This window comes from Arabidopsis lyrata (assembly GCF_000004255.2).
Source record: "Arabidopsis lyrata subsp. lyrata unplaced genomic scaffold ARALYscaffold_5, whole genome shotgun sequence".
Lineage (NCBI taxonomy): Eukaryota > Viridiplantae > Streptophyta > Magnoliopsida > Brassicales > Brassicaceae > Arabidopsis > Arabidopsis lyrata.
The window spans coordinates 2784584-2806628 of NW_003302551.1; the positions used below are offsets into that span (position 1 = coordinate 2784584).

A 22045-nucleotide genomic window follows, 5' to 3' on the forward strand; every position below is an offset into this window, starting at 1 on the left:
ATGTGTTTTTGAAGATAACCATAAGGTGAGCCCTTCATCATATATGAGCCAATACAGAGGAAAAAAAACAGAGAGAGAAGCAGAGCACTCTGTTTAGGAGAGCTAATGTTTTCTCTGTTGAAACATGTTGTTTTGTAAGGTTGAGTGGAATTTAGGAATTGATTAGTGACGAGTCAAAGATCTATTGAGTAACAAATGAACAAAACATTTAGTTTTATTTAGTACAACCGATACCATGAAAAGCTTATTTTACTTGATCAATGATTTAAAAACTTAACAGGAAGAAGTGAAAGCTCATTTTTCTTGCTCGCATTGAGTCCAGGAGATTCTTCCATGTCGATGTCTTCAACCACCTTGCCTTCTGGTAGTTCCCAATCAAACAGATACAACATATTGGCAAGACCAAACTCCACCATTGTTGTCCCCATGTACATGGCAGGACACATTCTCCTACCACTTCCAAATGGTAATAACTCAAAGTTTTGTCCTTTTGCATCAATGCTACTATTAGCAAACCTCTCTGGAAGAAACTCCTCCGGGTCTTTCCATGTATCGGGATCACGCCCGATAGCCCATACATTAACATAAAGTCTTGTCTTGGCTGGAATCGTATAGCCGTTGATCTCAAATTCGGACATTACTTCTCTTGGGACCAGAAGTGGTGCTGGAGGATGTAGCCTCCATGTTTCATTGATCACCATTTTCAGGTAATGGAGCTGATCTATGTCATCCAAGGTGATCATTGACTTGCCCCCAATTTGATTTCTGATTTCGGATTGAACTTTCTTCATTACTCGCGGGTTTCTCATAAGTTCTGTCATGGCCCATGTCATTGTTATTGCAGAAGTGCCGATGCCTCCAAGAAGAACATTCTGTAATAAGACCATCAAAAATTTACAATCTTCATGTATTATAATATAATCCTAGAATTTAAAGGCAAATCTTTGTATAGTTACCATTAAGACTGCTTTGATATGGTTTCTTGTGAGCTTGCCATATCCAAGAACAGTTCCTTCTTTCTCCAACTTCAAGAGCAAGTCCACAAAATCCTCAACTCCTTCTTTATTCCCCTGTTTATGTAAATCAAACATTTGTTCATAGAACGCATCAAGACCCCTCACACTTCTCTCTCTTTGCCCTTGTAAACCCGTGAGCCAGTCGATGATCCAACCGACATTTGGAAAATAATCCGAGGCAGAGAAGCTCCCCAAGAACAAAAATGCATCATGGATTAACTTGTCGAAGTTGTCACTATTAAGCACAGTTCCTTGGAAACTAACACCAAATGCTGACTTGCATATCACGCCTACAGTTAAAGAAGCTAACTTCTCACTCAAGTTAACCGGAGTTTTCTGAGCAGCTGATTCGGAGAATGAATTCATCAGTTTCTTGACTTCCTCGTCTTTTATGGGTTGAATCAAGTGAACTCTGTTAACACTGAAGAGTTCTTGGACACAAATCCTCCTTAATTCTTTCCAGTAATCATTAAAAGGAGAGAAAACTATGTCCAGATAGTTGTAAGAGAGCGCTCTTGGTCCTAAATAAATCATTAGGTTTTGTTAAATCCTATAAACAAAACTTTTATATGGGTTGAGTGAGAGTTACGGTACCTGCTAAGCTTGGACGGCTACAACAATGGAGGTCATGGATTTTCAAAGCTTGTTTTGCTGTTTCAGAGGAAGAAACTACGACCGTAGGGATACTTCCAAGCTTCAAAAGCATGACAGGACCATACTTTTTGGAGAGACTCCATAGAGATTGATGTGGTAATTCTCCGAGCTGAAGTAAGTTTCCGATGATCGGAAAGCCCGGTGGAGACGGTGGTTTCCGTTGATGTTGCCGCCGCTTCTTGAGTTTTAAAGCGGCAAGAAAAATACAAGAGAGAAAGAGAAGTGAGAGAAACCAAATTGTAGCCATTTGTTGATTTGATGACTGATGAAGCGACAGCTATATAAATAAGCTCAGTGTTGTCTTCAATTATTTTCTGACATTAGCTTTATTATTAAACTTTTGAAAAGAAATAATAAGTTAACTTCATTTGCATGTATAAATAATTATTTATAAGATGAATATGGGTGGGCTTGTGCTATTTATAGTTTTCTCTAGTGTTTTACGACGGAAATATAAATGGTTTATATTTATATAAATAGTTTATTTGAGTAACTAAACAAAATATTTTAGTTGAGTAACCAAAAATAGTAAAATACACATCTAGATGAAGTTTTGGTCACAAAATTTCAGGTGAAAAGAGATCATCAAACTACTCTAGCTACCAATAGTATACCTCCTTGATTGATTTCTTCTATACAAACAATTCAACATCGTTTAATTAATCTCTATATGTTGAAAAAAATAACAATTCGAAATCGTTAATAAAAGTATTATTTCAGAAGAAAAATGATAAATAGAGAACTGGTTAGGTAATCCAAGAGATTCTGACAATCACATGAATCACATGAATCACAAGATATTATATGTCGGGTACCCTTATATGTCATCATATTTTCTTCTTTATTCCCATAAAAAATTTAGTGGGATAAATAATATTGAATCATAATGAAAAAATACGTCATGATATTGTTTTCTAGTTAGCTACTTTTTTCTAAAATTTAACTACTATCATAGAACTTATACTTTATAATGAATCAATTACAGATTTTGCCATCTTTATAAAGTTGCATTTGTTGATTATACTATTTTTTGAATAGTTTGTGAATTTATAGAAAATGTGTGTTTCTATCTATGTAACGTCAAAGTTCATTATTAATCTACTAAATCAAATTTTAGTTTGTACATTTTTAATTTTAGTTTAGTACAATATGTTTAGAATTTTTTTCTAGTGTTTTTAATTTTAATAAGAATATAACTTATTAAATTATTTCATGAAAATATAAATTTATAGATTTAAAAAAATTGAAAATAATTTAGTTGAAATATAATAAAATCTAAAAAAATATTATTAAGATGAAAACATATATAGGTTTAGTTATTTTGATACAACATACATCCAGAAACAAATGCAAATTATTAAACACTAAACGAAAAAAATCTTCATTTAGATGTTCTATATATCCAGATGCACTATAAAATTTTTTTTTTTTTTTTATAACCCAGGTATCCGGGCCGAAGCCCGACTAGCACCAAGGCTTGAGGCCGGTTTCTTTTTGGGCTGTCCGAACCCAACGATCAGTTTGTTTCCTGGAGGCCTGCAACCGCCATATAAATACCGCAGTGGCCAACGCTAGCCCTCGAACTGCGGGCAGCATATTGGGATTACCCCCTCAAGTGCCACTAGCCTAACCCACGTTCGTTATGCACTATAAATTCGTAAACGAACAACATCATATGCATCAGGATAGATCATATGAATCCAAATGTACAAACGAACAGTACCTTATATGAAAGGTGTTTTATATTAACGCTAGTAGTTATGGTCGGTTCTAATCTGTTATTTTAAGCAAAATAAAAAGATTATAATTTATATATATGAAATATTGAAAGCAACAAAGAACATTGTTGGATTGAAACGACGAGAGACAATGGAACACAAGATTATAGTTTTACTTATGTAGAATCGATGCTACATTTAATTTTATAATCTCATGAGTAACTTAGTTTAAGTGATCAATGACCTAAATACTTGACGGGAACAAGCAGAAGCTCATTTTTTTTGCCCACAGCGAGTCCAGGAGATTCTTCCATGTCAATATCTTCGACCACCATACCTTCTGGTAATTCCCAATCAAACTGATATAGCATATTCGCCAGACCAAACTCCACCATTGTTGTCCCCATGTACATTCCAGGACAGATTCTCCGGCCACTTCCAAACGGTAACAGCTCAAAGTTCTGTCCTTTAGCATCAATGTTATTTTCCATAAACCTTTCCGGGAAAAACGTATCTGCATCTTTCCAGGACTCGGGATCACGCCCGATAGCCATTGATCTCAAATTCAGACATGACCTCTCTTGGAAGTAGAAGAGGTATTGGAGGATGTAGCCTCCATGTTTCTTTGATCACCATATTCAAGTAAGGTAGATGATCTATATCATCTAAGGTGATCACCGATTGGTTTCTCATTTGGTTTCTGATTTCGGATTGTACTTTCTTCATCACTCGCAGGTTTCTTATAAGTTCTGCCATGGCCCATGTCATTGTCATTGCAGAAGTATTGATGGCCCCAAGAAGAACGTTCTGTGATAAGATGATACAAAAAAATGTTATAAGCTTAAGGTATCTAATGTTTTGGTATATATGGATTGCGAATATTTGTATACTTACCATCAAGATGGCTTTGATATGGTTTCTTGTGAGCTTTCCATATCCAGGAACAGTTTCTTCTTTCTCTAACCTCAATAGCAAGTCCACGAAATCTTCGACTCCCTGTTTGTTTTCTTGTTTATGCAGATCAAACATTTGTTCATAGAACGCATCAAGATCCCTCACGCTTTTTTCTCTCCGCCCTTGTAGACCCGTGAGCCAGTCGATGATCCAGCCACCATTTGAAAGTTTGAGGCAGAAAAGCTCCCCAGAAACAAAAACGCCTCGCGGATTAACTTGTCAAATCCATCATTGTTGAGAACTGTACTATGGAAGCTTAGACCGAATGCTGCCTTGCATATCACGCTTGCAGTTAAATCAAGAGACTTCTCGCTCAAGTTAACTGGTGATTTCTGGGAGGCTGATTCCGTGGCTGAATCGATCAGTTTCTTGACTTCCTCTTCCTTTATGGGTTGAATAGAGTGAACTCGTTTAACACTGAAGAGTTCTTGGACACAAATCCTCCTTAATTAATTCTTTCCAATAATCATCAAAAGGAGAGAAAGCAATGTCCAAATAATTGTAAGAGAGCTCTCTTGCCCCTAACAAATAATCAAAATCATGGGTTTTCTTGAGTTCTATGAACAAAGGAACAAATAGAAAAAAAAATTGTATATGTTGAGTATGGTACCTGCTAAGCTAGGACGGCTACAACAATGGAGGTCATGGATTTTCAAAGCTTGTTTTGCTGTCTCAGAAGAAGAAACAACGACCGTTGGGACACTTCCAAGCCTCAAAAGCATCACCGGACCATATGTTTTGGAAAGACTCCATAGAGATTGATGTGGTAATTCTCCAAGCTGATGCAAGTTTCCTATGATCGGAAAGCCAGGAGGAGACGGTGGTTGCTGATTTTTCCGCCGCTTCTTGTGTGTGAAGGCGGCGAGAAGAATACAAGAGAGAAAAAGAAGTGAAAGAAACCAAATCGGAGCCATTTTTATGTATAACGTACGTCTCAAGTTTTCTTTGCGATATCGATGAAGCAAGCTCGTGTTGTGCTTTTATACAGTTTTGTGCTATTTGCTGTCTTCAACTCTTTTAATTTCCTTTTTTCAATATTACTTTTAAAAAGATTACATTTTTGTTGGAAGTTTCTAAGAAAATGCAAACGAGTGTCAAGAAGCCGTCTAAATGAAGACAATGAGACCACCATTATCCATGGGCTCTTAGCCAAATCTTAAGATAAGATTTGTGAAGAAAAAACTTAAATATAAACCTAAAAGCTCTTATATAAGAGCTCTTTCTTCACAAATCTTAGCTTAAGATTTGGCTAAGATTCATCTAAGAGCCCATGGATAAGGGTGCTCTGACACGCTACGCTAAGATTCCTAGACGTTTTGGCTCTCTCTTTTTTCTCGCAAATTTAAAAAAAGACCGAAACCTAAAAAAGGAAAAAATATCCACCACTTGGTATAGAGGATTTCAATTAACTCAGCAAATTAAGACTTTGTTCTGCCTTTTAGATTTGTTTATAAATAGTCATTACTTGTAGTCTTATAAAACTTCATTAATATAGGAAAAGCCAATTAAATGGTTATTGTATATACACAACAAAGTCATCGGTCTTTTGAAAAATGCAATAATCAATGAGGATAACCGAGCTAACTATGAAAACAAGTAACAAGATTTACATGGTTTTATAAACAAAATCTATAAGTTCAATTTTTATATAATAAGTTTTTATTTCAGTATTTGGGTAAAATATAGTCTTTTAACTTGGTCGTATAAAAAAAAAAAAAAAAAAAAAAAAACTTGGTCGTATTTTTCTTAGCACCATTTTGTAAGTATTTAGGCTAACTTCTTAGCAATATCAGTTTAACTTTTAACATTATAGATTTAGGAATGTTTAGTTTTTAGGCTTAACATTGTGTTAGCTCAAACAATTCATATAACTATGGTCACTTTGTTTCTTAGGGTCATATTCTAAATATAACACGTCTACTATACATGTAACAATTAGTGATTCGTAAGGGCATTTGTTATATAGACCAATTATAGACCAATAGAAAATGTTTGATTAGTCAAATGTTTTTAAGAGTAAATTTTCTAGATATATAAGCATTAAGGGACATATTTTGGATACTTAGATCTACATAGTACAACAAATACCATGAAAAAAAATATTCTATTATCAACCTGATCATTGTGGCCAGACTAACGTCTACATCATTCGCAATACAAATGAAACATGATGAATCTTTGATTCTGTTCATAGATGAACAAAACATAAGTGATGTAATAGAACTCTTCGAACGATAGAGACGAATCACAGTATTTATTCAGCAGCCTCTTCCATCACATGTTCCGCGGTGACTGGAGTCACGGGGTAATAATGGTAATGTAGCTCGCCAACGTCGTCTCCAGAGAGTTTCTTCCATCCTTGAGGCCCAACGTGGTACACTGATCATACAGATTTAAGAAAGTTTTAATACATCTATAAACTTAGAATCTTGAAAATAGAGGAAAGGGATCACAAGATAATGTTGGATTGATCTTTACCGCTAGCAACTCCACCACTAGCTCCATCACGGAATGTAGCATGGTATATGGATCTCCTTGCTAACTCTGAGGCTTCTTCAACTGACATATCGAATTTGTATCTGTCAACAAAAAGAAGAACCATAAGAGTGGTTATAATAGTAAAGCAACATCTTATTTTGGTTTAGGATTGGACTAAAAGATAAGTAGGGCAATGATGATTTCTTGAAATAGAGACGTACCCGCTGTCCAGAACACCATAAGCATATGGTGAACCGGAACCGACAGAGAATCTGTCTCCCTTAAGTCGTCCTCCTTCGTTGTCAACATAGTACAATCCAGGGCCCTACTGCAAAAAAGATTACAATTTTAGCATCACAACATTTCGCTTTGCTGAGTGAAATTATAGACCGGGAAGGAAATAACGGTTAGGATATAAAGTTTGGGGTACTGACTGTTTCATCCCATCCAGCAATCATTGTACCAACAGAAAGTCCCATTCCACGGTAGGAATAGAGCATGTTAGCAAGAAGCTTTGAAGCTCCTGAAACAGAGATTCTCCTTTTGTTTGCCAGCTCATGTAGACGGCACTAGGATACACAAACAAACCACACTCTCCGTTAGAGACATAGAGTCCAGATTTGATATACAATAGAAATACTTCAACATAGTACAGATTTGGTATACAAGTTAGTAATCAAACTATTAGGATAAAACTGGGACTTGATTGTAGATACAAGAACTCAAAGAAACCATATGTATGCAAGACAACAACTCCATAACGAAAAGATTAATGCATAAAGATTTGGAAATGTTTAGTTCACAGTACAGAGGAGCTAAAGTCACCACACCACACCACACAGATAATACATGCCTAGAATCGAAAGAGACACATGTTCTTAGGTCACCAGACAGATAAGAAAGACTATTCTAATTCTAGGAAAGAGACGGATACATAACATTTATAAGTCTCCAACAAATGACTCAACAGCTTTCGGATATCAATACATTAGCTATATGAACAAAGGACAGGTAAGACGTAACCGGATTACCACAACAAGGAAGATAACTGATAGACCCAACCATCAATTTAGAAAGCTGACAAAATTAACGTTAGGTACCTTAATTCCCAGATTTCTGTGCCAGAATTGGCAATCAGCAGCTCCACCAGCCATTGTACCAAGCATATAAGGATTAATTTCAATAATCTTCTTCACAGATTGCGAAGCTTAGTGAAAAATAAAAACACAAACAAAACATCAGCAATCACACAAATTTCTTCTTTCTTTTACTTTACACTATCACTAGCCAACACACCAAAAATTAAAAATTTGTATAATAATACAACACACAAATTAAAGCCAACAAGAATGTAATTCATTCTCCATATTCAGGATCCTTTAGAGAGCTCACAACTAAAAACACACAGAAAAAGAGAAACATACAGATATATCCTCCCATGCTTGCTCGAGAATCAGCAGCAACCATAACACCTTCTTTAAAGATAAACGCAAGTGTAGTTGTACCCTTTGCAGGCTTCACCATCTCCACAGCTTTTTTCTGAAACCCATCAAACTAAAAAACAAAGCAAAACTCACAATCAAATAAAAGCAAAACCAAATCATTTTGGAATCCGAAAGATATTGAATTTCGAAACTAAATCTCACGTCGGTGGTACGAGGAAGATCAAACGAAGGTACAGACGAAAACCCATCAAGCATCTCGCTGTTTGATCCAAAACCAATCACAGGCATAGTTGTCTCCAATCCACTAGTATCAAGCTTCATTGTCAAATTCCTACAACATCATCGAATACCCATAATTGTTCAATAAATTATGAAGCTTGAGAGATACCCAAATCAGGGTATTAACAAAAAGAGCTTCCTTTCACAGTTCAAATCGGATCTAGCACGAGATAAACCAGAAACCCTAATATTTCAGTGTAAAGTCAAAGTAACGATAATTAGGGGCCTGCGACATACCTAAAGAACGAAATCGAGAAGCAAATTAACGAAGAAGAAGAAATGTGAGAGAGAAGTGGAGAATGGAGAAGCAAATTATGGAGGGATGTTTCTTGAGCTCCGGGCAAACTGAACGGGGCCAGATATGGGCGATCGGGTCGGGTTGAGTCGTTTCGGGTCATACCGCCTAAACGACAGACAGTGTTCACTATGTTGGGCTTCATGGCCAATATTGGGCCTTTTCCTTTTTGTTTTTTCCATGTTTTTATGAATATATAATTACGTTAAAATCTTGTTTGATTCTAAAATCTACATGTTTGGTTATAAAATACTGTAATAAAATCAATAAGGTTTCCAAATCTTATGTGAAATTCTTAATTAATTAGAATTCATAAACCAATAACACATCCTTAAAATATTATTCTTCTCTTTCCTTGTGAAATTTATAAAGTTAAAAGTCTTAAAACAGCCTCTTAAGTTTGGAACATTCTACTTTACAAAAACTAATGACGCAATTAAAATCAAATGATTAACAATTAGTACCAATGAATACAGAAGATTAATTATTTCTAAAAATGGCAAAAAAAAAAGGAAAATGAAAAAAAAAAGAGGAGCAAACGTAATCGCAAAACGCTAGCGTTTGGTATTGCATCTTTTAGCGCGCATAGCTCCTGAAGGAGGACTATTCAATGAAACACTGCAATGAGTATGCAACCAATAAGAGTATCTAAACAATGGTCCAAAATACGAACGTGCATGAAACGTTCCTCTGAGGTTCAACAAAACCGGACCGGTTTCAATCTGACGCTGCAGCTCCCGACTCTGCGTTGGCTGAAGCTGGACCTGACTGCTCACAAGATGAACACTCGCAAACATCGACGTTTTCTTAGGAACATTAAAAGGTTCAATGTATTGAGTCGCTATGAGTGTATTGTAATAGTAAAGCTCGAACGTCACATAGCTAAACTCCACACTGCTTTTCTTGCTTGGGTTTGTGACGTTTGCTAAAATGGTTAGATCACCGTTTAGAAGAAACCCCATGTCGAGATAAGCAGCGTTTAGGTTAGCAGCTGAGATGTCCATGTAAGGAGAGCGAGGACGGTACACGAGGTAAACGATTAGGATAATAAGACCGCCGAGAATAAGAATGACCCAGAATATTGCACAACAAAATGCAGCTGACCATGTCATTGCGTTTGTCTCTCTTGAGGGCGGCAGTAACCGTGGGCCACCACGGTGATGTGGGGATGGAGTTGGAGCGGTTCTCCATGGACTTGGTTTGGGTATTGGAGGTAATGTTGATCCATAACCGCCTCTGCTGCGTTGTGGTGGTGGAGGTCTTTGTTGTTGTTGTTGTAGTTGTTGATGTTGATGATCTTCGAGGCTTAATGGCAATGGTCTTTCCGTAGAGTTTGGAGTTTTTTGTGGCGGTAGTTTATCTTCTCGGGGTAAAGGTATTACAGAATGTTTCGGTTCTTGGATTGGTTTTTCACGGTGGCGACCACGAGTCTTGATTAGGATTCCGGGTGGAGCGACTGGGTGAGGTTGCGTAGTTTTATGGTGCGGGTTTTTTTGGTGTGGAATGGGCTGGATGAGTGGTTGGTGCGGAGATGTTTGTGAGGTAGAAGCACCGCCTTTGAGATGTGGATTCTGCGATGGAATTCGCGCGAAATGAGGGTTGGTTTCATGGTGATGATGATGAGACATTTAGATGAAGAAGCTAAAAAGCATCAAAGGAAACTAAGTTAAGTAAAGACTTGAGATGAAAGAATGAGAACAGAGAGATTTGAACTGTTTTTAATTTCTAAATGAGATAGAGAGAGAGAGAGAGAATAACTTGGTGACAAGTTCAAGTAAGGATTCTTGTTGTAGAAAACAAAATAAAGAAGGAAAGTGATAGAACGAAGCAAGTAATCTTTTTGTAGATTCCTTGCATTAAATCAAAATCAGTTTCTAATCTCTAAAGATAAAACCAAAAAAAAAAAGATAACTATTAAAAACATTCTTTCTTTTCTCATTCAAAAGTTAGTTAAGAAAATTGTAAGTCCAATTTCTCTAAAACCCAAATAAAGATCTCGATTTTAGGAAGTCATGAAGTATATGTCAATCTTTCTTTCTTCAGCTCATTCAAGGGGAAAGATGTTGATTCTCCGAGCAACTTAGGTTTTCTTACGAATATATCTGAGAAATTAAGACGAACTTGTAGAATATGTCAGTAAACTATGAACATGTTAAGATATGTCCCCCATAGATCAAGGAGGCCACAGATTGGTTAGCGCAAATCTGCAGACAGATATTATGTTCTCTGATCTCTCTGATCAATTTCTGCAGCATCAAACATGAAACTAACGACTCTGCAATGCCGGTTACTGCAAACGTTGACAAAGAAAACTACCGAATACTAGTAAAAAACTGGAAGCAAACAACGAACTAAACTCATTCAAAAAGTATCTCCAAGGATCCTCGGTGCAATCACAGACCTGTATTTGTCCTTCCTATAATCTCTTACCCCCTTCCTTGACATGGCATGTATTTGCAGAAAATGGAAGTGTGAACGCCTGGAAAGAGTTAACCTACGCTTTAAACGCGAAGAAAGCAGAACGATCTTAGGGTCATAATGGCTGGAACAAGAAAAACAATTCAAGCACAGAGAGTCAGAGACCCACATACCACAGTCATACAAAGTGCAGGAGAAGTAACGCACTTGCCGTCTCATGAAATTATCTAAGATCCCTGAAACAACTTTCAGTACATGTACTCCTAAGATCTCATGTTCTTTCTAATGATCATTGGAAACTTACGAAAGAGAAGCCATAGAGTAAACAACTAATCAAATCCACATTGAATCCATTCATCAAAAGTTGAAAATGTAAAACTGGGTCATATCACAAGCATACTAACACTGATCAACAGTAATTCCCAGAAAATGTAATCGAAAAGAAAATAATGATGAATGGTTATAGCAGCAACATTGCTTCACCTCATCTCTCATAAACCTCTGCAAAGAAGAACAATGAAGAAAAAACAAGATCTTACTAACCAAACAACACCATTAAACCCTAAAAATGTGAATATTTTGGGAAAATCTAAAACATTACCTGACTTTCTTGATGAGGATTGATTGAAGTTTGCGAGCAAAGTCAATGGATTTGATTCTGCGTTCAAGATTCTTCCTAGCGAGAACCTTCTTCTCCGAATTCTTAATGTGATGAGTCTGAGTCCCTTTGATAAGCCTCTCCATTCCACTAGATTGCATCTTCTTCTGCAAAATCGTCAATGCTTTGTCCAGATCATTGGAAAACACCTTCACTCTTATCCCTCGCTCCTGCTGCAACTGGTGGTTCTGAGTCATGAATCCCGTAACTCGCTTCGCTATCGTGTTCATCTTTTTTCAGAAATGTTCTTCTCACTTTTACTTTGTTTTCTGCAAATTCAGGTTACATAATCGTCAATGCTGAGAAAGTAGATTGGATTGGAGAGAGATAGTAATCGGGATCTGAATTCGACTTACCGGTCGGAATCTCGCCGGAGAGATCAAAGAGCTAGTTTGACTGATGATTGAGAATGTCGTCTAGGTTAAAAAAAAAAAGAGGCGATGGGGAAATGAGAAAAAATCAGAGAATATAAGGATGATTATGTAAATATGATGAGATACATGGATGTGTTTGTAAATATCACTATATCTAATCCTCTGTTTGATTTTTTTTTTTTTAATAACAGTAGCAGTTAACCGGTCGTCATATAATCGAAAAAATATAAGCTAACGATGACTACTCCAAAAGTAAACAAGTCATTTCGTATGAATTTTCGACAAACCTACCACATGTTAAAACATTTTTGCTTAGCAAAATGATTTAGTCAATTAAACAAAGAAAAAACAACAAGCTTGTAGGAATCTAGATAAGAACAAGAGTATAAAGTCCAATAGTAGAGAAACTTAATGAGTGGAGAGTAATTACATTCCATAGAGAAATCTATGTATGCATATAATACACAAGTCCAATAGATTAATGAGTGGACACTAATTACATATGCGCATATAATACATAAGTCCAATAGATTAATGAGTGGACAGTAATTACATACCATAGAGAAACTTAGCTAATTACATACCATCTTATATATGTATCAGTCCAAGAGATCACAAAAATCTTCACAAGAAAAAAAAATCTTAAAGAATTCAGAGATGCAAAATGATGATGATGACACTTCTCTTATGCTCAATAATCTTAAAGAATTTAAAAAGACAAAAGTAAACAAGAACATATCTAGAAAAAAAAACTATATGCAGAGAAGTAACAGAGGAAGATCATACTACTTGAAATCTAGCTAACCATCAGTTTTGAGCTATTTTCTACAACAAAATAAACCCAAGACAACAGTTTTAAGCCTTTAATGTCAGTGATCATATATCAATACTACTAACCTTTAGTTGTATTACTCATTTTGACAACTAAAGGTGGACTTTACTTTCTTGAAGCAAGAGACAGAATCATAAAGCATGAGACTCAATTAACAAGCGTTAGTGAAGACATGAACAGTAACTAATATGAACTCTTCTAAGTTTGGTATATAAGCACTTAGAATCTTAGCTTCTGATCTTGGTTCAAAACAAAAATGATCTTACTGTAAGTAGTTCATGATACAAATCTAAAGAAAGAACACAAACTACCTTGATAAGAGGTACTTGAAGCAAAGTTCCTCCGACCACCTCTGCCACTTGCTTGTGTAACTGGCACTATATTCTGCAGAAAGTAATCATATGGATAATGAAGGATATAGAAACATAACAGCAGATAAAAGATTTATAACCAAAAAAAGAACATGATCAACTAAACAAGTATTAGAGCTAACCTAATCTCAGTTTTTGGTTTTATATTACAATACAAACTGCAAGTAACACTTGAGATCCAAGTTAAAACACAAAGAAGATGAGTAAGCTCAAGTTATTAATCGTATACTTTACACAACCCAACCAGAATAAGTCAAGAAATAAAGACACACCAGAAACCATAAATCCCTTCACCTCCAACATATTCGTCTAAAGAAACAGAGGAAGCTGAACTAAACAAATGAAGTGCCTTATCCTCACATATATCTCAATGATAGTACAAGCTGAACTAAATCCTCACAAAAAGACTAGCTTTTAGCTAAAACCTTTAAAATCTGTAGTGAGTGTTGTTAATTCAACAAATGATAAATAGATCTGCAAGTTCAAATACCCAATTCTCAAAATCAATAAGTAAGCTCCAATGCCTAAAGTAAAAAAATTTGGTTAGAGAAATCACTATGAAACAACTCACAGAGAAGATGGGTTTAAAAAGGACTACTTGAAATCGAATAAACCCATATTACAGAACATTCTCAATACAAAAATCCATTGAATGGCAAATTGCAAACGATTGAAATTAGGAGGGACTGAATCCAAATTGCAAACGAAATCAAATTTACCTTTGAAGTTAGGAGATTGACGAACAGAGGAAGGTGAATCAGGAACAAACTCGTCGGGAACAAGCTCGAAATCTTTACTTCTCTGTTGTTTCAGTAAGAGAGATCGAATTAGAGATACAATTAGATTTTGATCCCAAAAAAAAAGGAGATACAATCAGATAATTCAGGGGTGGTTATGAAATTGTAATAATCTATAGGGATGAGTTTGTAAATAGCCTTAAATCTAATCCTCTGTTAGATTTAGAGAGTATTGACTTTGAAGAACAACATTCAAGCCTTTCAAAAAAAAAAAAAAAAAAAAAAAAGCTTCTTTAATTTCTCTCTCTGTGGAGTGTTCGAATCTCCAAGCGCCTCTCACATGGCAGCGTCCGCATAGTACAGCTGAAGAAGAAGAAGAACTGTTGCTATATCTATAGAGAAGAAGAAAAGGAAGAGATAATATACAAATTAAGCTGGCGACTTTTAGTCCGAGGCGAGCAATGGCAGAGTTACGGCACTCGAGCTCTCTCGGTAGCCGATCTTCTTCCTCTCCGTTACGTGCCGGAGATGAGGACTCTTCATCGCCTCACGTACACGATCACTCACCTAACGGCGGAGACGACGAAGATGGTCGACCACGTCATCCTTCAAGAGATCGAGACCGTCCGATCTGGTTTCACTCTTTGTTTCCTTTCTTCGGTGATGATCCTAGGGTTTCTCCTCAGAAGAATAAAATCTCGCTTCTATTGATTTTGATTCTCGCTATTGCTAGCTTGATCTCAGTTTATGGGATTATTAATCACTTGGTAAGTCTCTTCTTTCGATCTAGGAATTGAGATCTTCAAGGCTCTATTTTCAAATTGTTGAATCGATTTGGGAAAGTATTTAGCTTTGTTTTGGATTGACATTGTTCTCAGACTAAGATTGCTTCTATGTCTATCTTTGGTTTCTGCAGAATGCTCCATATTTGTGTAAAAAAGATGGGATTGTGCTTAACTGTCCTCATGTAAGTGTTTGAAAACTTTGGTTTATGTGTTTTGTTGAATGCATTAGCTCTGAATCTTGTGTTGGTTTGCATTTGTAAGGTAAAAGAGTCTCCTTCTCCATGGGAAAATCCTTTATCTGCAACAACTTCTTGGAAGCCATGTGCTGAGCGGCGGGTTGGTGGAATCTCAGGTATTAAGGGTTTAGAGGATTGACTTTGTCATTGTCATGTGTTCTTGATCTGTCTTTTCGTGAAAGGTCAAGTCTTTTTCCATGATTATTAGATTCTATCAACTGTTTTTTTCAGATCTTCCTCCTGAGAACGAAACAAATGGCTATGTATTCATTCATGCTGAAGGTGGTTTGAATCAGCAGCGAATTGCTGTATGTATCTTCCATGCTTTTATCTCTTTTTCTTCTTGCCATTATACAATCATGGATCAATGCCCAAATGGTTGTTGTTCTTCTTGCCATCGTCCAATCATGGATTCATGCCCTTTTATGACTTTTGTTTCCAGATCTGCAATGCAGTAGCTGTTGCTAAGATTATGAATGCAACACTGATTCTACCAGTACTGAAGCAGGACCAAATATGGAAAGACACAACGTAAAACCTTATCCAGATATTGAATTCATTTCCTCTTGAATTACTTCTCTAAGTTACTCTCTCTATTTTCTTTATAATTTACTGAGTCTGTTAAATTTCTTTTCCAGAAAATTTGAAGACATTTTTGATGTAGATCATTTTATTGATTACTTGAAGGATGATGTCCGAATTGTTCGAGACATACCTGACTGGTTCACTGACAAAGCAGAGCTATTCTCTAGTATAAGGTTTGCTTGTCAACTCTTTTGTTTGTTTGTTTGATGATGTTCTTCTTTGAAGATTTCAAATGTGAGCTTGTGGATTTATGGCGTCATTGGGTGCTCCGTGTGTATATATCTATTGAATAATCGATCAGTATTTTTTTAATCAGATATGACGTTGACCGAGTTATTTATTAATCTTCTGCAGAAGAACAGTCAAAAACATTCCCAAATATGCAGCTGCCCAATTTTATATAGACAATGTTTTACCTCGAATAAAGGAGAAGAAGATAATGGCCTTGAAGCCTTTTGTCGATCGACTTGGGTATACTCTTTATTCTATAGTTTAGGGCTCAGGCTTTCAGAATTTTTCTTGTAACCGATGAATGATATATCCTTGTGGTGCTGGAAATTTTTCAGGTACGACAATGTACCTCAAGAAATCAACAGATTACGATGCCGTGTAAATTATCATGCTCTCAAATTTCTCCCAGAGATAGAGCAGATGGCTGATTCACTTGTTTCTAGAATGAGAAATCGCACTGGCAATCCGAATCCGTACATGTATGGAGATATCAGACATCGAGAACTTTGTTTTAACTTGGGATCTTATGCATTTTTTCGACTCAAAAACTATGTCCATATCTCTTGTATAGGGCTCTTCATCTTAGATTCGAGAAAGGAATGGTTGGTCTATCATTTTGTGACTTCGTGGGGACAAGGGAAGAGAAAGTTAAAATGGCAGAATATAGACAAAAGGAATGGCCTCGGCGTTTCAAGGTGACATTTATAAGTGATTGATAACTTCTATTTTGTGGCTCAACAGCCTTAACCGCTGCAATAATGAATTTGCTTGACTTGTTTTGCAGAATGGTTCCCATCTCTGGCAGCTCGCCTTGCAAAAGCGCAAAGAAGGCCGATGCCCTCTTGAGCCAGGAGAAGTTGCTGTGATCCTTCGCGCAATGGGTTATCCAAAAGAAACACAAATCTATGTTGCATCTGGTCAAGTCTATGGCGGCCAAAACCGTATGGCTCCACTAAGAAATATGTTCCCAAATTTGGTAAGCACAGCACCAGACTCCATCTCATCAAATTCTATGATCAGTCAGCATGCTGTCTCTTACCACAACCTCCCCTTTGAATCAGGTAACAAAGGAGGATCTAGCAGGAAAAGAGGAACTAACAACTTTTAGAAAACACGTAACAAGCCTCGCAGCTCTAGATTTCTTGGTCTGCTTGAAATCAGATGTATTTGTGATGACACACGGTGGAAACTTTGCAAAACTGATCATTGGAGCACGTAGATATATGGGTCATCGACAAAAATCAATCAAACCGGACAAAGGGTTGATGTCGAAATCATTCGGGGATCCTTACATGGGATGGGCAACTTTTGTGGAAGATGTAGTTGTAACCCATCAAACACGAACCGGTTTACCCGAAGAAACTTTCCCTAACTATGATCTTTGGGAAAATCCTCTCACTCCATGCATGTGTAAAGCTTGATGATGCTGCTTTTGTTTTGGTTTATAAAGAAGAGATGAGTTTCGTCTTGGATTTTGTCTGATGAGGAGCTACAAAACTATAGAGATTCGTAGTTTTTTTTCTTTAACTTCCAAATCTTTGAAGTCTTCTTCACTTACCATCTTTGTAATCATTTTGACATTATGTAAAGTTCCTAGTGAAGAAAAAAAAGGTTTTTTTTTTTATATTAAATTTTATCAAATTGATGCACTAAATTGTAAAATCAACAATTTTTATTTAGAAGATAATTAGCTCAACGGTTACTAATCTAATTCTTAATTCTTGTTACGCTCTCTAAGTAGTAGTACCCGCCACTAACACAACAATTGCGTGTTGTCTTCTCTCTCACTCTCAGGTTCTCAACAACATAAGAGGCAAACAAAATCAGAAGCCATCGTAATCAGGTCTCATCGCTATGACCGGACCATCCGTAGAGAAAACCGGGTCGACCCGGTTCATTGTCTTCTTCATCGTCCTCAATCTTTCCATTTTTAGGTACTCTGTTTCACTGTAATGAAAATGGGTTTTTGATTTTGGTTTTTGTTTTTGAGTGGGTGGTCTTTGTGTGATCGATCAATCGCAAAAATTTCATCTTTTTTCAGTTTATCGATTGAAGCAAGATCGAGCCAACAACATGCTAGCTTTCCTCCAAGAGGATGGAATTCGTACGATTCCTTTTGTTGGACTATCTCTGAAGCTGAGTTCTTGCAAAGTGCTGAAATTGTTTCTAAGCGTCTTCTTCCTCATGGTTATCAGGTAATTGCATAAACAACCAAACCCTAGTGGAAATTTTGTTTCTTTGTCATTTAGAATGTGAAAGTTTGGGATTTTAATTGCCTGTGTTTGTGTGTGTGTGTGTGGATTTGGGTACAGTATGTTGTGGTGGATTACCTTTGGTATAGAAAGAAAGTTGAAGGAGCTTATGTGGATTCTCTTGGGTTTGATGTGATTGATGAATGGGGAAGATTGCATCCTGATCCAGCTAGATGGCCATCTTCTAGAGGTGGTAAAGGTTTCACTGAAGTTGCTGAGAAAGTTCATAGAATGGGTTTGAAGTTTGGGATTCATGTTATGGGAGGAATCAGCACACAAGCTTATAACGCTAATACTCTTGTTATGGATAGTGTTAAGGTAATTTGGTTTTCGATATCTTTTTGGGTTGATAAAGTTTGTATGGAAGTAACAATTGAATTGACCTCTTTTTGGTTAAAGGGAGGTGCTTATGAAGAATCAGGTAGGCAGTGGCGAGCGAAAGATATTGGGATCAAGGAGAAGGCTTGTGTGTGGATGTCACATGGGTTCATGAGTGTGAATACCAAGTTAGGTGCAGGAAAAGCTTTCTTGAGGTCTCTCTATCGACAATATGCCGAATGGGGCATTGATTTCAGTAAGAGAATCGGCTTCATATCCATTACCTTCTTTATCTCAATTCAATAGATGAATATCTAAATCTTGTCTCACTTTCTTGGTATTTAGTAAAACATGACTGCGTATTTGGCACTGACTTCAATATAGAGGAGATAACTTATGTGTCAGAGGTACATATTTTTAATAACTAGCAATCTTCTGGTTAAAGTCATATGTACATAGAGATGTGAACCATATTGCTTTTATTGTCGCAGGTTCTGAAGGAGCTTGATCGGCCTGTTTTATACTCCATATCTCCAGGGACCAGTGTGACACCTACAATGGCTAAAGAAGTTAGCCAATTGGTTAACATGTACAGAATAACAGGTGATGATTGGGATACATGGAAAGATGTGGCGGCTCATTTTGATATCTCGAGGTCAAGTTTCAAGCTGAAAAATACTCTTGCCAAGTATCTACCTTTCTTTGATGTCAAATAATTTTCTATTCGTCCAGAGATTTATCTGCTTCTAGTATGATCGGTGCACGAGGGTTGCAAGGAAAATCATGGCCTGATCTAGATATGTTACCTCTTGGATGGCTTACTGATCAAGGTTTGACTTAAAATCTTGAAATTTAACTCTGTATATGGTTCCAATGAACGTTTGTCTTTTTATAATGTTTGGTATAGGTTCGAATGTTGGACCTCATCGAGCGTGTAATCTAAATCTTGAAGAACAGAAGTCACAGGTATATCTCTAGCTTCAAGGATCATAGTTTATTAGTAACCTTCTAAACCACAAGTTCAAATTTCCTATGCTTTTTTATTGTTTATTCAGATGACATTGTGGTCCATCGCAAAGTCCCCTCTCATGTTTGGAGGTGATGTGAGAAAGCTCGATGACACTACTTATAATCTGATCACAAATCCTACACTGCTGGAAATAAACTCTTATAGCTCTAACAACAAGGAGGTGTGTATTTATAACACTTCAATCTTCAAACTCATTATCTCTATTTTGAAATTACAAACTTTTAAGCATCAAACTTTACCTGTTTCTTTGTAGTTTCCTTACATCACCGTGACAAGAGTATCTAGGAATAAGCACAAAAGCCATCCTCATCATCCAACGGGCAACAACATTTCAACTAAACATGCTTTTGGTCTCACTAGCTGCAAAGAACCGAAAACCAACACTTGGTCCATTGTAGACAAGAACCGTGGACAAATCTGTTGGAACCAATACTCTAGCCAAAAACTAGAGAAGCCCTTTTGCTTATACAACAGAAAAGCTCTTCCAGCGTCGTATGATTCTTTGTTTAAACTTTGTCTTCCACTCACTTTACATTTAATAAAACCACCCTTAGTTGATTTTTACTGTTTCATTTTGGTGCAGCGATGAGGAGATAAAACACAACCAGCTTTACCAAGGTAAGCTTCATTTGCAAACAAATGAAAAAGCAGAGTCTTGTTTAGGAGCTTCCTCAAAGCAAAAGCTCACTTCGAAAGATTATAGTCGTGGTACTTTATCACCTTGCAAACTAGATGCAAACCAGGTACATCGATTTTCTATCTCTCTCACTTATTACCTTAACATCATATCTTCAATTAATAAGTTTACTTAATGTGACACTCGCTTACTTTCAGATGTGGGAGCTCCACAGTAATGGAACATTAGAAAATAGTTATTCCGGTCTTTGTGCCGTGTTAAATCCAGTGAAAGGTTTGTTCCGTTTAGATCAACTACATTCTCCTCTCTTTTCTTCAACATACCATTTTCTAATCCTTTGACATTATCACCCACCTTGCAGCAGCCGAAGCTACCTCAAATGGCGTTCGTTCTTGGATTGCCACGGGAAGAAGAGGAGAAGTATACGTTGCGTTTTTCAACTTAAATCAGGAGAAGACAACGATATCAGCCAAGATAATAGACATTGCCAAAGCTCTTCCAAACAAGAAAAATCTTGAAGGAGCTTCTTGTACAAGCCACGAGCTATGGAGCGGCAAAGATTTCGGACCAACAAAAGATTCAGTATCGATTCAAGTCGAACCTCATGGTCCTGCTCTGTTTGTTCTTCATTGTAGCCATGCCTGACTATATCAGATCAACAGGCTTTTCTTTTACCTTCTCCATACGTCGTCTTTTCTCATCGTAGTAATGTTTCATCTTTAGTCTATGAAATTAGTCTTGTATAATCGAAAAATACAAAACAACAAAATATCGAATAAAAAATAAAAATGCAAGATCATGCTTCCTTAAATATCAAATCAACCACAACTTATAAAAACTCTTAATATTAAGACGAATAATCTGAAAAGTAATCTCAACAAAGGTTTATTATAAAAAAAAAAAAAAAAAACAAGACCTAACCTAAGATGAAGAATTTTCATAACTTTTCTACGTAACTATATATCAAGTTTCATAGATATCGCTAGGGTTCCCTTTTCCACAACAGATCGATTACTATCCAAAGCGACGAGGCTGGCTTTATGGTTGATCTGGCGACTGTAAAGAGGACGAGGCAACCGAATCTTAGCCCGTCCCATCACAACAATTCCGCGGGAGGTTCCAGGATCTTCCTTGGACGATACTCCAAGCAATTCTACGTAAAGATAACGTGCATGAGAATCTATAGGAATTGTTACCTGTTCGTTAAACTTCAACTTGTCGCCATGATGAACCCTTAACACTCGTGTTGGGTATTGATCTTCGAGGTCTGTATATACCACAGCTCTAAAGTTCTTAGTGCCATAGTAAGTTTTCGAAAGAGTTTTGTCATCGATTGTGAATCCTCCTATCTTCACGATCAAATCTGTGTTTTCGTCTACTTTTCTTTTTCCTTTACGATTCGTTGTTCTCCGTTTCTTTGCTGCTGCTTGCTCCAACTTTATCGTCATCGAGAAAAAGTGATTTTGAGATTTGGTGCGTTCTAGGGTTTCAAAATGTTTATATATATAGGCGTAAGAGTTTTTTTTTTTTTTTTAAGGGAAAAATATAAAAAGTTTATTGATCAAGCCCAATAGGAACGATTCCTAGGCTTTTTGGAAAAATATAAATATAAATAAAAAATAAATTAAAAACGTAAAAAAAACTTCTTCATATTTATTATTTATTTCAAAGAGTGATATATATGACAATGATAATATAATTGTAGTTAGGATTTGATTTGGTTCGGGTTTAGATTTAACTTT

The 22045-nt window shown here is 36.5% G+C and overlaps 8 protein-coding genes across 11 annotated transcripts; 2 read left to right on the top strand and 6 right to left on the bottom strand.

Moving 5' to 3' along the window:
- Window positions 1-162: 162 nt before the first annotated feature.
- On the bottom strand, window positions 163-2036 carry LOC9311382 (cytochrome P450 71B37). The gene is made up of 3 exons (XM_002876918.2): window positions 1611-2036; window positions 957-1537; window positions 163-872 (listed from the first exon to the last, which is right to left on the bottom strand). The coding sequence occupies exons 1-3, from the start codon at window positions 1915-1917 to the stop codon at window positions 258-260; spliced, it is 1503 nt and encodes a 500-aa protein (XP_002876964.1). The 5' UTR covers window positions 1918-2036; the 3' UTR covers window positions 163-257.
- A 1503-nt stretch (window positions 2037-3539) lies between these two features.
- LOC9313033 (cytochrome P450 71B9) lies at window positions 3540-5273 on the bottom strand. Its single transcript, XM_021026428.1, is given in 5 exon segments — window positions 3540-3934; window positions 3936-4506; window positions 4509-4791; window positions 4793-4863; window positions 4953-5273. Coding segments are annotated over 5 exon segments (1539 nt in total). The 5' UTR covers window positions 5257-5273; the 3' UTR covers window positions 3540-3624.
- Window positions 5274-6427: 1154 nt separating this feature from the next.
- Window positions 6428-8910, bottom strand: LOC9313034 (proteasome subunit beta type-5-B). The gene is made up of 8 exons (XM_021026606.1): window positions 8782-8910; window positions 8467-8596; window positions 8245-8374; window positions 7921-8027; window positions 7255-7389; window positions 7042-7145; window positions 6821-6921; window positions 6428-6721 (listed from the first exon to the last, which is right to left on the bottom strand). Exons 2-8 carry the CDS (start codon window positions 8584-8586, stop codon window positions 6597-6599), a joined length of 822 nt encoding a protein of 273 aa, XP_020882265.1. The 5' UTR covers window positions 8587-8596; window positions 8782-8910; the 3' UTR covers window positions 6428-6596.
- A 288-nt stretch (window positions 8911-9198) lies between these two features.
- Window positions 9199-11955, bottom strand: LOC9313036. 2 transcript variants are annotated; one of them, XM_021025496.1, is made up of 3 exons: window positions 11859-11955; window positions 11431-11758; window positions 9199-11333 (listed from the first exon to the last, which is right to left on the bottom strand). In XM_021025496.1, the coding sequence occupies exon 3, from the start codon at window positions 10465-10467 to the stop codon at window positions 9394-9396; it is 1074 nt and encodes a 357-aa protein (XP_020881155.1). In that variant the 5' UTR covers window positions 10468-11333; window positions 11431-11758; window positions 11859-11955; the 3' UTR covers window positions 9199-9393. The 2 variants fall into 2 exon arrangements, with proteins under 2 accessions (XP_020881155.1, XP_020881156.1); XM_021025497.1 differs by having other exon boundaries at window positions 9199-11338.
- Window positions 11855-14324, bottom strand: LOC110224144. Its single transcript, XM_021025498.1, has 4 exons — window positions 14212-14324; window positions 13433-13505; window positions 12272-12331; window positions 11855-12184 (listed from the first exon to the last, which is right to left on the bottom strand). The coding sequence occupies exon 4, from the start codon at window positions 12143-12145 to the stop codon at window positions 11855-11857; it is 291 nt and encodes a 96-aa protein (XP_020881157.1). The 5' UTR covers window positions 12146-12184; window positions 12272-12331; window positions 13433-13505; window positions 14212-14324.
- A 158-nt stretch (window positions 14325-14482) lies between these two features.
- On the top strand, window positions 14483-17690 carry LOC9313037 (uncharacterized protein At1g04910). The gene is made up of 11 exons (XM_021025495.1): window positions 14483-14996; window positions 15146-15196; window positions 15276-15366; window positions 15482-15558; window positions 15693-15781; window positions 15889-16008; window positions 16190-16306; window positions 16402-16545; window positions 16638-16761; window positions 16851-17042; window positions 17128-17690. Exons 1-11 carry the CDS (start codon window positions 14691-14693, stop codon window positions 17485-17487), a joined length of 1671 nt encoding a protein of 556 aa, XP_020881154.1. The 5' UTR covers window positions 14483-14690; the 3' UTR covers window positions 17488-17690.
- A 94-nt stretch (window positions 17691-17784) lies between these two features.
- On the top strand, window positions 17785-21102 carry LOC9311383 (probable alpha-galactosidase B). Of its 3 annotated transcripts, none has more exons than XM_021025831.1 (13): window positions 17785-18000; window positions 18108-18261; window positions 18379-18636; window positions 18718-18892; window positions 18982-19043; window positions 19128-19291; window positions 19369-19466; window positions 19544-19602; window positions 19692-19826; window positions 19920-20158; window positions 20250-20409; window positions 20501-20576; window positions 20665-21102. In XM_021025831.1, the coding sequence occupies exons 1-13, from the start codon at window positions 17921-17923 to the stop codon at window positions 20946-20948; spliced, it is 1944 nt and encodes a 647-aa protein (XP_020881490.1). In that variant the 5' UTR covers window positions 17785-17920; the 3' UTR covers window positions 20949-21102. The 3 variants fall into 3 exon arrangements, with proteins under 3 accessions (XP_020881490.1, XP_020881491.1, XP_020881492.1); XM_021025832.1 differs by having other exon boundaries at window positions 17826-18000; window positions 20668-21102; XM_021025833.1 differs by having other exon boundaries at window positions 17826-18000; window positions 20674-21102.
- Window positions 21103-21186: 84 nt separating this feature from the next.
- On the bottom strand, window positions 21187-21899 carry LOC9311384. The gene has a single exon (XM_002876923.2). It carries the CDS (start codon window positions 21749-21751, stop codon window positions 21260-21262), a length of 492 nt encoding a protein of 163 aa, XP_002876969.1. The 5' UTR covers window positions 21752-21899; the 3' UTR covers window positions 21187-21259.
- Window positions 21900-22045: the final 146 nt, after the last annotated feature.